At 38.7% G+C, this 15,553-nt stretch overlaps 1 protein-coding gene across 1 annotated transcript; it reads left to right on the forward strand.

The window, feature by feature from the left end:
• Positions 1 to 927: 927 nt before the first annotated feature.
• Positions 928 to 13,481, forward strand: LOC104076815 (ankyrin-3-like; the record flags this gene model as incomplete). The annotated part of the gene is made up of 6 exons (XM_009577819.1): positions 928 to 1,029; positions 2,091 to 2,189; positions 2,572 to 2,670; positions 7,562 to 7,660; positions 11,304 to 11,489; positions 13,306 to 13,481. Coding segments are annotated over 6 exons (761 nt in total), but the record flags the coding sequence as incomplete, so codon positions are not given.
• Between the last annotated feature and the right edge of the window lie 2,072 nt (positions 13,482 to 15,553).

A 15,553-nucleotide genomic window follows, 5' to 3' on the forward strand; every position in this document is an offset into this window, starting at 1 on the left:
GGAAGCCTGCATTAGATTATACGATTTGTCCCTCTTGAAAGCTAGCCCAGTTCATTGCACTTGCTCCAAGGCAGGATCAGCATTATCTAAACCGTCCTTGGTGGATATTTGCATAACTTGTTGTTAAAACCCTCGGGGGATGGGAATTACTTTCAGTGATCTCTTTCATGACTTAACCATCCTTTCTGCCATCCTTACATTCAAGCTGAAATCATCATAAAGCAAATTTGCACAGCTATCTTTAAAACAAGATCTGAAAAAAGATAAATGCAGTTTAGATAATGGCACTGTACCTAGGGGTTTCTGGCTACTTCACTGAATGTGGACAGATATTGTAAATAAAATGTGCCATAAAATGAGGAAGGATGGAGAAAATAAAACAGAATGTAATCAGACATGAGATTTTTAAATGCCTTAATTTGTAGAACTATGTTTTTTCATTCAGGTAGTCCAGTCCTTCAGTGTTGAGTATTTTGGATTTTTTAAAATCTGTCATGTAAGATCTCACAGTACTGGTCTGGTCTGTCCAGCTTGGACACTAAAGGTGGTGTGGCACTTTTGGAAAGAGCAGAGTGGTTTCCATGGAGTCCTATCCTGAGCCTCAACGTGTTTGTCTTCCATGCTGGGTACCAGATGTGTCCCTGTCTACTAGCCTTGCATGTTCGACAGTGCTGCATAATTCACATTTATATATGAAGTCAAATCTTGTGCTGCCTAGTCAGGCGGACAGCCTATTTACACCACTGGGAGTCTGCATAAGCAAGGAGGGCAGGATTTGACCCATATTTGATAAGGCAGTTTGGATCCTTTCATGTCTAGTTAAATGTACATACAATATGTTGTATCATTAGTAACTTCTTTGCCAAGGGAATATATTTTTGTACTGTGCTGTAATTTCTAATGGGATTTTTCCTTTTTTTCTTGTAGTCTGACACAAATGCAAGTTACTTGAGAGCTGCTCGAGCTGGCAACTTGGAAAAGGCTCTCGACTACTTAAAAAGTGGAGTGGACATCAACATTTCAAATCAGGTTGAAGAATATTTTGATCAAATTTGCTGGATAAATACCTTTCTCACTATTTCTCAAATCTGTCTTTATATTTGCACTTCATGTCAGTGATAACTTACGTGGTTTTTGATGAGCCATATTTACATATTTTATCCAATTAAAACTTTTATTTTTACCCCTTACCAAGACATCATGTCACTTCCAATTGCAGAATGTTGTGCTATTTAACATTATCTTTCATTCCATTTGTGTTACATCAGATCATGGTGTTGTCCGAAAAGCGGATTCGTGCCCGGCGTGCAAGTAACCAATTCCACACGCTCAGGAGAGATATTGTTTTATTCAGGCCTGGGTGCTCGGTGGACTTGCCACAAATCAAGCACACCTGGTCTAATCACCTTTCTGTTTATATCCATGCTTCTCATACATATTTTAAATTTCTCTTTTACATATTCATTAAGTTTCCAGGAACTAATTATAATATTACATCATCCTAGACACATGCGCACTAAAGCCTTTAGGGTCTTCTTGAGGGTCTCGGGTGGTCTCTGGTGGTCAGCAGGGTAGTGAACTTTCTGTGAACTTGTCCTTCCTTCTCCTTATAAGGTTGCAACTTGTCCCCGAGCCATACTTGGATCGCTTTTATTTATGGTTTCCATAGTCGAAGTTAATTATCACTAGAATCTAACAATGCTTCTAGGATACACAGTTTATACTAGTTACAATTCCACACACTTACAAACACAACACCTGTTAGTTACCTAATTTCTAAGCAACAAATCTTCATTGTTTAGAATTAAAGAAGCGAGCAGTATGGAATAAGAGGTACTGTAACAGACTATACCTACTGCATCAATGGGACAGCACACAGAACTTGAGACCCCAGAGCTAGTATATCCTGACTTAATTCATACTCTTTCCTTATAATCTAGTTCTTGTAAAGTTTACATAAGAATAATTTTTGGAAGCAGTCCTCTCACTGGGATATAATAATTTGTCTCCTGATATGTTGTTTGCTATCTGGAAAACCTTTGCCAATCTTTTCTATTGCTTTTCTTTTTTTCCTTCTTTTTTTTAATCAGAATGGGTTGAATGCTCTCCATCTCGCTTCCAAAGAAGGGCACGTAGAAGTTGTCTCTGAACTGATACAGCGAGGTGCCAGCGTGGATGCAGCAACAAAGGTTAGTCAGGCCTATCTAATTGTTCCCTCGTTCACACCAACGGCATGGGCACAAGGTGTCAGCCAACTGATAACAGATAATGCAGCAGTAATGGCCCACTTTCCACTGGTGGAGTGGTCTCAACGATTGTTTAACAGAAACCTTTTATATTATAGTAAATGTCAGAGGTTACTAGTGATAAGATTTACTGAACAAATTCTGGATTCCTGTCTTGCTTTCTGTCCACGTCTTCTGGAATAACTTACCCATTAGCAGTATTCAGTAAGAGTATTTTATTGCAAGAAATACTATATTTTAAAGTGGAATGTGTTCTTGACAGTATTGCCATGTATTCAAGCTCAAGCTTTGTACTCTTTTCAGATATCACTGTTTCTCTTTTCAGAAAGGAAACACAGCATTGCACATAGCATCCCTTGCTGGACAAGCAGAAGTAGTCAAAGTGTTGGTTACAAATCGGGCCAATGTCAACGCACAGTCTCAGGTAAAGTAATATTTCTCTGTTTGGTACTATCAAAAACTGCTGACATTAAAATTGTTTTCCCCTTATAAACCATAATATTAGTAAGTATATTTGGTAGATCTCATTGTATTAATGCTGGCTCTTGAAAATAGGGTTTGATAGAGTCAGTAAGATGAACGTAATCCTGCTAACACAAAAAACCCATTATTTTTTCGCTGTTCCACACACGTAGGTAACCAACAACAGATGAAAGGACAAAGTTTAAACACACAGCTGCCATTTCATTACTGAAGCAGGCATTTTAGTGAATGTAGTGCTGAGTTCATTCCTACCTTGTAACTCAACATACAATTAAACCTTTAAATGTTTCCAGCTCTCCCCCTTCTGCTCTACCCCTCGGCAGGTGGTCAGAGTGTACCAAGGGGCATCATGGATATATTAAGTCTTGTCTTCCCCCATAGGCATGACAGCACAGTGAAATCCCAGGTTGTGTTCAGGTCTTTTCCCACAGGGGATGTCAACCATCAGTTGGGATTAACTCTGAGTTGTCCATCTCATTCACCAACAGAGAAAGAATAGAAATAACATCTCTGTTTTAAGTCGTCCAGAAGCCACACAGACGCACACCCCTGGAGATGAAGAAAGTGGAGGCACATCCAGGGGTGTTTGCAGGATACTGGAAATGGTTGTGTAACAAGCAGTACAGCAAAGCATTTACCCTTCAGCCTTAGATCTGCCCTCCAATGTCCTATGAGCTGCTAATTGTTACAGAGTCAGAAGAGATACTGATAGAACAGGAGGGTGGGAGAGAACTTCTTCAAATGAAAGGGATCCTGTTTCACATAATTCAATGTCTCGGGCTTAATTGAGCTTATCCCCTTTCCTTGTACAAGGAGGTACCGCAAGCATATGCAGAGTTTTTAAATTTAGTGAAGTCCTTTGAATGGATATTTAGGTCAATTATAGAAAATTTGAAATAAGGGAAAACAGTGCTGGTGTTAAAAGCAAAGCAGCAAAATGAAACAGAGAAAAACTCTGCCTCAAAAAATGTATAAACCACAGGTTTTTGAAAGCCGGGTGGCTGTGCCATGGGAAGTGTCCCTGCATGCCTGCCCCATTCCTGTTCTCCCTGCTTATTATAAAGATGTAGGCATGATAGAAAATGTTTGTTAAAAACATTTTGTTTGTTAATGTTTGTTAGAAAGAAAGATTAAAAGATGTACATTTTAAAGAAACATGGTTTTCTTTAATGGTATCTCAAATAATATGAACAAAATGTTTAATAGAACCTATTTCAAGAATGTTAGTTATTTGTGATCTATATTTCATGTTTCTTTCACCTGGACAAAGAAAATAGGCTACTCAGTTCTCCTTTCTTACTCTTTTATACTAGCTAGATACAGCAATATTTGGTTCCAGGCACCTTATAATTTGAATTTAAAGAGAACAACAACAGAAAGTAGTTTTAAGTAGTATCTTCCATGACCGTTAAGAAGTAAAAAAAAGCAGAAATATTTCTGGTGGTTTTCCTGTTAAAGAAATTAAGATGGCTTTGAAAGGATCTTTTCTGCTTGTGTTTGAGAACTTGTGTATTCAGCCCTGAAACTAAAAATAATCTGAGATTGTAAACATCTTATATAACTGCATTGTCCATGCACCCTAAGGTTTTGCCACATGTTACCCTTATTTTGCTAACATATGAGAATTAAAGATTTATTCCTCCTCCTCCTCTCTCCCCTTCCCCCCCTCCATTATGGATGCCTTTGATGTCTTTGCTAAAGAGACATGTATATTGGCCATTCCACACCAAGCTTTGTCCGTGGCACTGAGCATCACTTGAGCCTTCCTATAGCTTAGAATAAAGTTCTGCTGAATTTGGCATACGCACAGAGAGACCACCCAAAGATTTTTTTGTTTTGTTTTTCTTTTTGATGCTGACCCTGTTTTCTGTGAATTTGACTTTATCTCTTCTTCCCTTGAAGGTAATAGCTCTACCCTGCTGGCGGTGCCAGTGTTAGCAATGTAAGGCCTTCTTTAACCAAATCTTCCTGTCCTTAAAAAAAAAAAGGGACTTTTTACTGAGTCTGAATTTTGTACCTCTTCCAAGGGCTATTTATTACTATTGAAGACAAAATACTTTCTTTAGGCTTGTGGCTCTCTGGCAATTTCAGCGCCTTTTTAAAGAGAAGAAAAAGCAAAGTATGGGGGGAAGGATGTTGAATACCCTCCAATAATTTAACATAGGAGAAAAGCTTCTGCTCTGCCTCCAAATGCTAATAATACTTGGTTCTGAGAATTTTTGCCTATTAATTATTTTCTGAAACTAATAATTAGGAAGTGTTTCCTGCTTCCTTTCTAAATGCAAATGTTTGAAACTAAAAAAATTAATCTTTGTTTCCAGCTGAGTTAGTAAATAGATATTGAGTATGCCATGAAATGATAAGGAAAAATGCCAGACTCTGCTGTTCACTATAATAATAACCTGTAATGTGACATATTAGGTACCTTAGCGAGTGCTTTCTGGCTTCTTTGTTTTTCATTAAGCAGAATTCTAACTGTATGGTAACTAAACCGTTAGGCCTTAGTTCTGGAGAGTGCATTAACACATTGCTAACTTTAGGCTTTGGCTCCGGCAGGACTTCAGTGCCTGCTTTATGCTTGTAGTGATGCTTTCCCGAATAGAGACCAAATTATCAAAATACTGGAACAGCAACAGACCTCGCAGCCTGTGCAAGCCTTGTAAACATGTGGCTTCACAGCTGCTCAGTGTCTTGTTGATGGTAAAGTTCCTCTTGGATCAAACATCCAGTTAACGCCATTTCCTTTCCAACTGTCCTTTCTTCTGACCTCCTATTTGTCTCTGCTGCCAGTGAACCTTGCATGCTCGGCCTCAGGTCACCTGCACTCTCCTGCGTGCTCTGTGTTGGACGTGTGCCATGCAACTCTGCTCCATTGCTGTGACAGTCAGATGTCTCTCAGCTGTTTTCACCGTAGCTACTATAACTCAGCTGAAATTCACTGCTATAGGTCTTAGGCTACAGTTTCACTTCATCTCTCCAGAGCCCATGTTAATGTTTTTTCTTTGATGCAAATATACGGCCAAACTCTTCCCAGCTTATCTCTGGCTCCATTGGTTTCCTGCAAAATCTCGGTCAGTGTTCTTTGTCACTGTTCTAGCCAAATTGCTGAGCTGCTCTCCCTGCGTCTTCCGCCCTGCCGAAATGTCTGCCCTGGCCACATTGCAGACGTGAGAGTGCTGATACTCTCAGCCAAACCCAGTCATATGGAAGCACTTCCTTAACTTTTCTGTTATTTAAGCCGGATGAAATCTCTTTTCTGTTTTACCTGTTATTTTTAACTAGCCCTTACCTCCTATTTTATTTTTTATTTCCTTTCTTCCTTGTTGTCTCCATGCTCTGGAGTAATCACCAGAAGTGCTGTGTGGTAGAGCGAGAGGTCTGGGGGGATCTTAGCAGGAAGCAGTTGAAGAGGGAAGCTGCTGCCCCCATTGCAGCTGATTCTGTGTGAAGTTTACTTAAGAGAAGCCTGAGGTTCATAGAAATCCCAATGACATGAGATCTGGAAGATAGTAAGAAGAAAGACAGGGCCCTAACAAAGCCCACTAAAACCTCAGTGACCTCCTGGCCAAAATGTTTAATGGTATCATCACTCATGCTGGTACCATAAGGAAAGGGATCAGGGAAAATCTAGCAGTGATGAGTGTGACAAAAGAGTAATGCTGGAGTATGAAGGGTAAAAACATGTATCATGATAGATCAGAGGAGAAAGGGATTGTTGTTCTTATTGCTGATGCTGCTTTGGTTGCTTCAGCAGTATCAAACTGCTCAGTTAATAGTATATGGATGTTTTAAGTTGTTACTATAAAATGTATTTACCAGTAGTTCACAATTCTGTTGGACTGAGGGATATGCAGTGCCATATGAAAGCCAAGCAATTTCAGGTGCAAATCAGCAACATCTATAAATTCATTTAGCGGTATCTTGAACCCAGGACAGGTTTCATGACTTCATTTTGCTGTTTTGGTTTTGTGAGTCACGTCAAAGCTGTGAATTTCAGCAATGCATAGAACAATAGGGAAAAATACATTGTCTTAATGTTAGTACCCAAAAATTCAATTCCTGAAATGCTGTGACCTGTATAGAGTTAAGGCAAAGACAAAAGCATTGACTGTAAGAGGAAAGCACTAGCCAAAGAATGAGTTAAGCTCTGCAGCCTCTAATACTTGTATTGCATTGATTGAAATCACTCACTTAAGCATAATTTGAGAAATGTTCTAATGTGGTCGGAAACACTGACAAACCTCTGTCTCAAACTACTGAGAACCAACAATCCTGAGATCTCCTGGTGCCTGAAATATGAAGTAGCTCAGTGACCACAAGCAGGCTATGCTCAGAAAGCAGCTCTTTGAGGAGACAAAAGGCGTAAGTAGCCAGCACAAGTGAAAGAGAAGTCAAAGCTAATGGAGAGAAGAGAAAAAATTGGGAAGTATTCTGAAAAGCCATTGCCCTTGCTTTTGCTACAGACTTGTATTGTATTTGCCTGTCCCATTTTCCATTTCCATTGCTATGGCTGCATTTATTGGGAATCATAACTCATCTCTACCAAATGGTCTGTCCAGATTAGTTTTTAGTTTGACTTCATAACACATGTAAAAGGAAGTATTCTCGCTTAGCTATGGGAACTGTATCTGGTCAGCTGAAAGATTCCGCTGTGTCCTTCTAAATAATATTACCCTTCTCATATCTTCATTTAAATCAGAGGAGATCATGCCATTAACTGGCATGTAAGCACACAGTTTATTTGGTTTCCTCCTAATCTACCTAAGTTTTGCAGATCTGTGGTATGTATAAAATGTTTGTGGAGTGTTTACACTCTTGTTTTCCTATTTCAGAATGGTTTCACTCCACTGTATATGGCAGCCCAAGAAAACCACCTGGAGGTTGTTAAGTTTCTTCTTGACAATGGTGCCAGTCAAAGCCTTGCCACAGAGGTAAAAGTTTGAATTTCACACTTGATGAATGAAGTAAAATGTGCTTTAGCAGTGATTCTTGCCAGCTTATATCAAACTAGTCTTTTAGATACAAAATTAAAGACCACTAAAAAGTTCTCTTTGCGAAGTGTGCTAATGAATACAGATTGGCTTTTCAGCAATTTAAACCATCTCTTGCCATTTCTAAAATAAAAAATGACTTTAACTAGAAACAGTTCTAAAAATAGATGTGTTCTTAGTCATAACTGGTAATCTTTCAGGTTAAGTGCTCAAACAGGGAAGCTGTGTGCATAATATAAAAGTTCTCTGTGCTTTCATTAAAAATACTGAGTAATGCGGAGGGCAACCATAAAGCAAGAACAACTGTTTACCTATGCTTTGGAGCCAGCCCTGGGATATCAGGGAAAACCCAGGCTTACTTAGTGCTTGGAGTATTTTCTGAACTGCATTTATTGCCATGTTGATACACTCTCTGTAGCACCTAGTTACCACATCTGATTTTGCAGTGATAATTTCAAGCATGAAGATGCCAGGTCCATCCTTGAAGGTGTTCTGTGATCTTTCTAGAAGAACACTTTTTTCATGCTTTAAAAAGTATTTCTAACTCAAATAAGGCAACCTGGAAGGAAAAAGAATAGCAGACATATTAATAGTCTTGAATGTACTGCATTGAGATAAGTTTTTAATCTGATGAATTTTTAGTTGTCTTAATTGCAAGATTTTGCTACCCAAAAAAAAAAAAAAGGTATTTCAGTATGTGCTCTCTCTAATATTTATTAAATTCTGATTGCTCTATCTCAACTGATTCCATGAAGGAAATAATGCTTATTTGAAAAAGTCCTACTTTTTGCAAAATATGAAATGAAAAATCAGTTTATTGCATCATTATACCTTACAGTATCACTGTATAATGATGTATGTATGGAACCTTCTCTTCTGAAGTCAGCACTGTAAAAAATGAATCACTAATGGATCAAAATTGTGTTTTCAGAATCACTAAAAATTAGTTATAACTAGAGATGTGCATCAGAAACTACTTTCTGGAAATGCTTAAATATATGAAAGCCAAGATATACCAAAATGAAGTATTTTAAATCTGGAAAATTAATTGAAAAATTGTAGTTTTCAGAACACTAATTTCTATTTCTTTGTAAAAACTTGGAAACAAAGAAGTCATGGGACCCCCAGAGATGTACAATAGATTTAGACTTCTGAAAATATTCTTGCCACTGTATGATTTTCTGAAAATAGAAATTTTTTAAATTGTACACGGGTACTTGGTTCTTTTTCTTCAGTATTGTTTTTCCCTTGAGCACTGTATGTCAGTTTAGGTTGAGCTTTTCTCCAACTCAGCTTGATGATAAGGTGCAATCTAATTTTATCCATGGAGAATTCCTTTGAAGATACCAGACTACAAAACAATGTTGTCTTTATTGCCTTACTTGTTTGTGATAGTTGTTTATGGGTGCTTTTTTATTTTCTCTTAGTCCAAGTTTTCATATAAATCTGATTTATCTTTATCTTTGTAAGTGCAAAAGACACTGTTATTAAACGATTGCCACTTAGCTAAATATTCATTAAAAATAAAACTCTTTAACAAAAGTGTTTTAATCTAAATAAAAAAATAGAACCAACTATTTACTTTAAATTGGTTTTAGTTTTTTGGGGTTTTGTTTTGTTGTATCTGAGTGGGTTTTGCCTTATGTTTTAAAGTGCAGTTGCTAATTATAGTGCTGACATCATGATGCTTGCAGTTGCTTTTTGTGGGTAGGCATCTTCAGAGAGCATGTGGTGGAAACGTGTTCTTGTCGGTGCTAATAATCTTGGTCGCAGTTTGCTTGGCCGTGGTACAGTGATCTCTGCACACACTGAAATGATGGGCAACTATTGTCAGAGTTAGGAAACTGGAGGTATAGGGGATGGCAGCTGTTCTGCGTTTGAAATGAAGTGCTCCCTCCCATTTTGTCCACTCCCTTTTCCCTAAGGAAAGGAGAAAATGTGTCCCTAGGATTTTTTTTTATATTATTTTACCAGCATTTTTAGCAGAAGAGAAAGCCCAATGAGAAAAGACATTGTAGAGAGCTAAACCACTTTTCTTTGTGAAGTGGCTGACTGTGCCACTGCTGTTGACTGTATAAATAGACCAGGAAGCAAATGTCTCCAAGTCACTAAGGCGTGAGCTGTCACAGGAGCCTCCGCTTCTGCAGGTACACCGTAGCTATATTGCCAGAGCCCTCTTGTGGGGATGCTCATGGAGTTTTTTGGCCTTCAGAGCTACACAGTATTTTTCACACCCTGTGCTGCTGTGTGCCTGCAGTCTGAGGCTGCGCAGTTGTTTCACCCCAGGAGCCGCTCACGGACCAGGACCACAACCCAGAGCCCTGCCCTGCTGCTGGAAGATGGTGAGCCGGAGGCAAAGGAGAAGGCTGTACTTAAATGAGTTTAAAACAATTCATGAAAAAAAAAAAAAGCTTGTTAAAGCCCAAGGAATTTCAGTGATTTTTCTTTTTTTTTTCCCCCTCCGAAATTTTGAAAAAATGCTCCTTTTCAGCACTCCTCCTGTTTCTCCTCCTAAATTGAGGCGCTCTTTGTTTGGTAAGCCAGAGAGATAAATTTCTTATTGAAAACATTACTTTTAGTTCCAAAAGTTAAAAGTTAACACTTGAACTCTGCATTTTTGACATAGTATGAGGATCTACATGCTTCTGTGTCCTTGCTGCACTTTTATTTCACATTTACACAGTTTCACCACGACAGAAGTAGTAGAAAAGTGAAAGAAGGCGTTTACCTACTAAACTGTAATGAAGTTTGGCAATATAAGCTTTGGGTGTATTGATTGAGTGTCAAATGTAATACATAAATATCCCGAGCACAGTAATTTGCACAGTGATTTATGGGCATTATCTTGGGCAAAGCTGAATGTGTTCCTGGATTGGAATGCCACTTAAATAGGAAGGAGCGGAATCTAAATGGCAATTCTTTCATTCTTCAGTTTTCTGAGAATCCATAAAAATAAAATTATAAAAACATCTCAGACTGTACTTTTCATGTGTTTGGGGAATCCACTCCAAAATCTGTTAAAAGTCTTGTGTTTTTCAGATTTCTTATTCTGCACTGCTTTGGTTGGCTATTTGCTAGTCTGAAAGGACATAATTCCTGTTTGTAAGAGAATTGTCCACCACATCTATATAAATTTTCCTGAATGGAAGTTGTAGTAAAATAATTGGTATATTGAGAGTATGTGGTATTCCTATTCAAATATTATTATATATTAAATCCACATATAAAATATATCAGAGGATAGAACTGAAGTGTTGGGTGTTTTTTTCTTAAAAAATGTAGATTATAACCTGTAGCTGTGGGGGGAATGGATGATAATTTACTATTTTTGTTTGCGTGTGTCTTATAAATTTACGTTTAAGTCTGGAGTGCCAGAAAGGTGTTTTGAGCATTTGGGACTTAGTTCGCCAAAACTTTACTCCAATTTCAGTGTCATTGCAGGGTACTTTTAATTTGCACCATGTTACACTTTATGTTTGAATTTGAGCCAGTACTGCTACCAATGCTGAGATCTCTTCCCTTCCCCTTTCCACCCCCTGGAAAGCTTGGAACATGTCTTGAGAGTCCCCATTGTATGTTGCAGGATGGTTTTACGCCTTTGGCCGTGGCTTTGCAGCAAGGTCATGACCAGGTGGTTTCACTGCTGCTTGAAAATGATACGAAGGGAAAAGTCCGTCTTCCTGCCCTTCACATCGCTGCTCGCAAGGATGATACGAAGGCAGCGGCTCTGCTCCTGCAGAACGACCACAATGCTGATGTGGAGTCAAAGGTCAGTTGTAAAAAGAAAAAAGGTTTGATGCTATTAAGTGCTGACCACATGTATTACATCCAGTGAAGATCTCCCTTAGTGTGAAGTATTTTGCTGCAGCGTTACACATAACTTTCTCCTATAGTGTGTGATTAAGAATAACGTTTCATTTGCTTCCTTTGCCTCTTTCTCCCCCATTTCCTTTTTGTTTAAATCAGGGTTAATTTCTCCTGTAGAAACTTTGCAAATGGAAAATGATAAGCAAAATATTATTAGAATTATTCTCCTGGGAATGAAAGCCACTCCTGCAGTGGTGTTGTACACCACTATAGGTATTGTACAATTAAGTCATTTGATTAGTTGTTTGTGCAATTGCTACTTTAAGAACTTTGGTAAACATGTAACAATTAACATTAAAAATACTCGATCATTCAGCTTCCATTCAGTTGAGCTTCCTTTGTGTGCCGATTGTGCTGTCATCTGAGCTGCCATGCCACGTAGCAATCATGAAGCTTTTTGCATCCATATCACCAGTGGTGAACTAACCGTTCATTTTTTCCCCCTCTTTGCTTCCAAATGTGTTAACCTAGATGATGGTGAATAGAACAACAGAGGTATATATAAATATATATATGCATCATCACTCCTCCATGACTTAGTGCTGCTGCATCATTTCTTCCTCTTCCTTTTTGCATCGCCTTTTATAGGATAGATACCTGCTTTAGATGAAATGAAGTAGCATGTGCTAGAGAAGACTGTAGTTTAGATACCAGGGCTTTCTGCAGCTGAAACTAGGGTTTAAAAGTAAGAGTAAGCATTCTTGGGAACTAACTGCCATCATAAAAGATCCGTATTATGTAAGACGGAGTTTTCAGGGATTCTCATGGAGTATATGTTTATCAGATGTGTTAAGAGCTGCAGACAACCCTGTCATGTTGTGCATCCAGGTCTGGTTTTAGGCTTCTGCATGACACTTACCTTGATGGTGTCAGCAAATAGAATGATCTGAGAGTGGTTTTATATCTGCAAAACTCCCAAAGCAAGGCAGTGGCAGCTAGCATGGCTTGCTAACAATTTAGAAATGCATCTAGTTCCCATAAGGTTTCATACTTTGCAGGACTGATGGAATTGCTGCATGTTTTAGCATTATTTTAAAAGGAAGTAAAACTACTTAAATATGAAAATAAGTTGCTGAAGTAATTTTATCAGTAAGGCATCTTTTAATTAGGGTGGTAACTTGTGGTGTCTGAACATAACCCAGTGTGATTGCCCACAGTGGGAGACTGATCTTTATGGTACTAACCCTTGGAAAAAAAAAAAATCCATATTAATAGTTTAAAATCGTCTTTGATGTTGTTTTCATTTGCATCTACTTTGAATTTATAAAAAACAGTTAGCAAGTATCATTAAATGACTTGTATCTGAACTTCTGCAGAGAATCTCTAAGAGATTTAACTTGCAAGACTGACATAATACCGACAACAACTAGATATTTCTAGTTAGAAATTAATTTCTTATGAAAGACAGATCATTGCTTTACTACTCAAATGTTTTGTTGTTGTTTTTCTGGAATAACTGAAAATTTTATGCTACTTCTGGTCTTCTAGAATAATTATGTTAATTTTTTTCCCTCCTGCATAGCAATATGATTTTATTTAGGCTCTCTGAGAGTCTATAAATAAACATCAGTGAGTGAAAACTAGTACAGAATTGGAATGGTGACTTGCAGCAGACTCCTATTACTAGCTTTTGTCAGTGATGTGATACAAATTTTGGAGTACCAATGAGATATAAAAAAATAAGTATCTATTGGTTTTGTTTTGTTTTGTTTTTCCAGAGTGGGTTCACTCCCCTCCACATAGCTGCTCACTATGGAAATATCAACGTAGCTACATTGCTGTTAAATCGGGGTGCTGCTGTGGACTTCACTGCAAGGGTAAGTGTGAAATCTGAGTTATGCTTAATTTGCTTAATCATCATTTTGAAACACTTTTTCCACAAAGGTGTGGAAAGGTACATTGCTCTTGCCAGCCAAGGGGCCTGGCCTGACTGCTCTTGTTCTGTTACTGTACGGTGTAAAGGGGTTTTCCCTGGGCTGCTGAAGTGAACCTGAGCTCTAGTCCTCAACCTTTGAAAACTTCTGTTTTAATCAAAAAGAGCTGCTATTTTCATAGTTCTAGTGTTGCAAAAGGTAGGCTGGGATTCAGTGAGATGAGTGCTTCCATCTGTAGCTTTAACATATGGCAGGAGCACTGTCCCTGTTGAATTGTCCTCCATATGCAGTTGTTTCCAGTGAACATGAAGCGTGCAGGTGTACTGGTGAATAAAGCGGCTGTGCCTTCACTGCATATGTGAGAGTCAGATGATACATAAAGGAGAACTGAGAAACTGGAGAGGTAGCAAATGAAATGAGGTATAGAAATGGAGGGGAGCTACATGGCAGAAGCCATGGTAGAGTGGGGGAACTAACCCTCCTGATCCTATAAGTTGTGCACCGAAGTCACGACACAGCCCAGGCAGTGACAGGGTAGTTCCTGTCAGATGTATGAAAAAGGATTGGGAGCCAGGAGGGAAATGGTATTTTGGAATGGACACCAGGGCTTTCCTGGTGTCCCCTTGGTTCACTCTGGGCTGAGTGGGGAGCAGCTGACCGGTGGCTTCAGCTGTGCCTTCTTGCTTGGGGAGTGGGTCCATCCTCCCACAGACAGCTGGACTGCTCTGCGAGCCTGGTGCTAGCAAGGCCTCATCTCATAACCCAGGCCAAAGTTTGACCATATCTGCTGTCAAGGGTCGGGTCTGTCAGAAGACCAAAGAGTATTATAATATTAGAGTGAAGGAGTGTGGTCAGGGTAGGGAGGATGTGGGAACAACAAAATGTAAGGAGAAGTGTAAAGGACAGAAAATGACAGAGGGAAGTTATATAGTTGGGAGTGCAGGAAAATAAAGAAATGTATATGGACAGGAATACAGCAATATGAAGTGCAAGGAAAGAGATTGTGCAAGGCATGAGACCAGAGACAAAAGAAAGGCAAATGCAGAGGTAACACAAAGTTTAATGAGCTAGGATGGAGGGCTAGAGAATGGTAGGGTAGAGAGGACATGGGCAGAAAGCTGAGTAGGTGCCATGGGAGTATGCAAGACTTTAAGAAGGGAAAAGCAGGGAGAGTGATTAGGGACATACAGATAAATAGAAAAGGGGCTAACATTCAAAATAGGTTAGTATTGGAAAATGCTGGAGCTACAACTTCCTACTGAAGTTCTTAAAAATTTGTTTGCTCATTAGCTTCTTCAGTAATGGCTTGGGCTGTATGAATAAGAGGATGCCTATGGAATTTCGGCTGACACACAGCCATGAATGGTTATCAGTACAGAAAGAGTGCAACAGAACATGGAAATGTGTTGAAATTCATAGTGGAAAACAGATCAAACTCTTGGCTAAAGAATACACTTATTTTTCCTGTTGGTTTCTCCAACAATCTACCAACGAAGAAAGAGGAGGACCTGTGTATATTAGTTGTTCACTGGGTGTTGTGTGTGATACGGTTTAAAAAAAAAAAAAGCCCAAAAAAGTAAATGTGATTTCGGGTTATTCCAAGGTATTTCTGATACAGGGGGAGAAAAAAAAACAATGAAAAAAAACCCTGAAAAACAACCCCCACAAACAAAAACCCACATCACCCCCCGCCCCCCACAACCCCCACAACAAAAAACCCAAACCAAAAAACAACCAACCAAAAAAAACTCCCAACCAAAAAAACCACCAAAACAAAAACACCAAAATGAAACAAAACAAACTGAGGCTCACCAAACCTTACCAAAACAAAGCCAGGGATGTGGTAGTGGTCCCTAGGACAATAGGGAGAGAAACTTGAGGGAGCAAGAGGCATTCAAATTGAAGGCAAATGCTGACATAAGAGTAAATAGGTATAAATTGGCCATGAATAAATGCTGTCTAGAAATCTAGATATTTAATGTTACGTATTAATAATTAATATTATTCAATTAATAATTGTTTAATAATTGGTGTTATTGTTATTAATTGTTTAATAACGGTGGTGATCAGTTTTGGGGCCGGTCCTGTTCAA

The sequence above is a fragment of the Fulmarus glacialis genome, unplaced genomic scaffold (assembly GCF_000690835.1).
Source record: "Fulmarus glacialis isolate BGI_N327 unplaced genomic scaffold, ASM69083v1 scaffold8065, whole genome shotgun sequence".
Lineage (NCBI taxonomy): Eukaryota > Metazoa > Chordata > Aves > Procellariiformes > Procellariidae > Fulmarus > Fulmarus glacialis.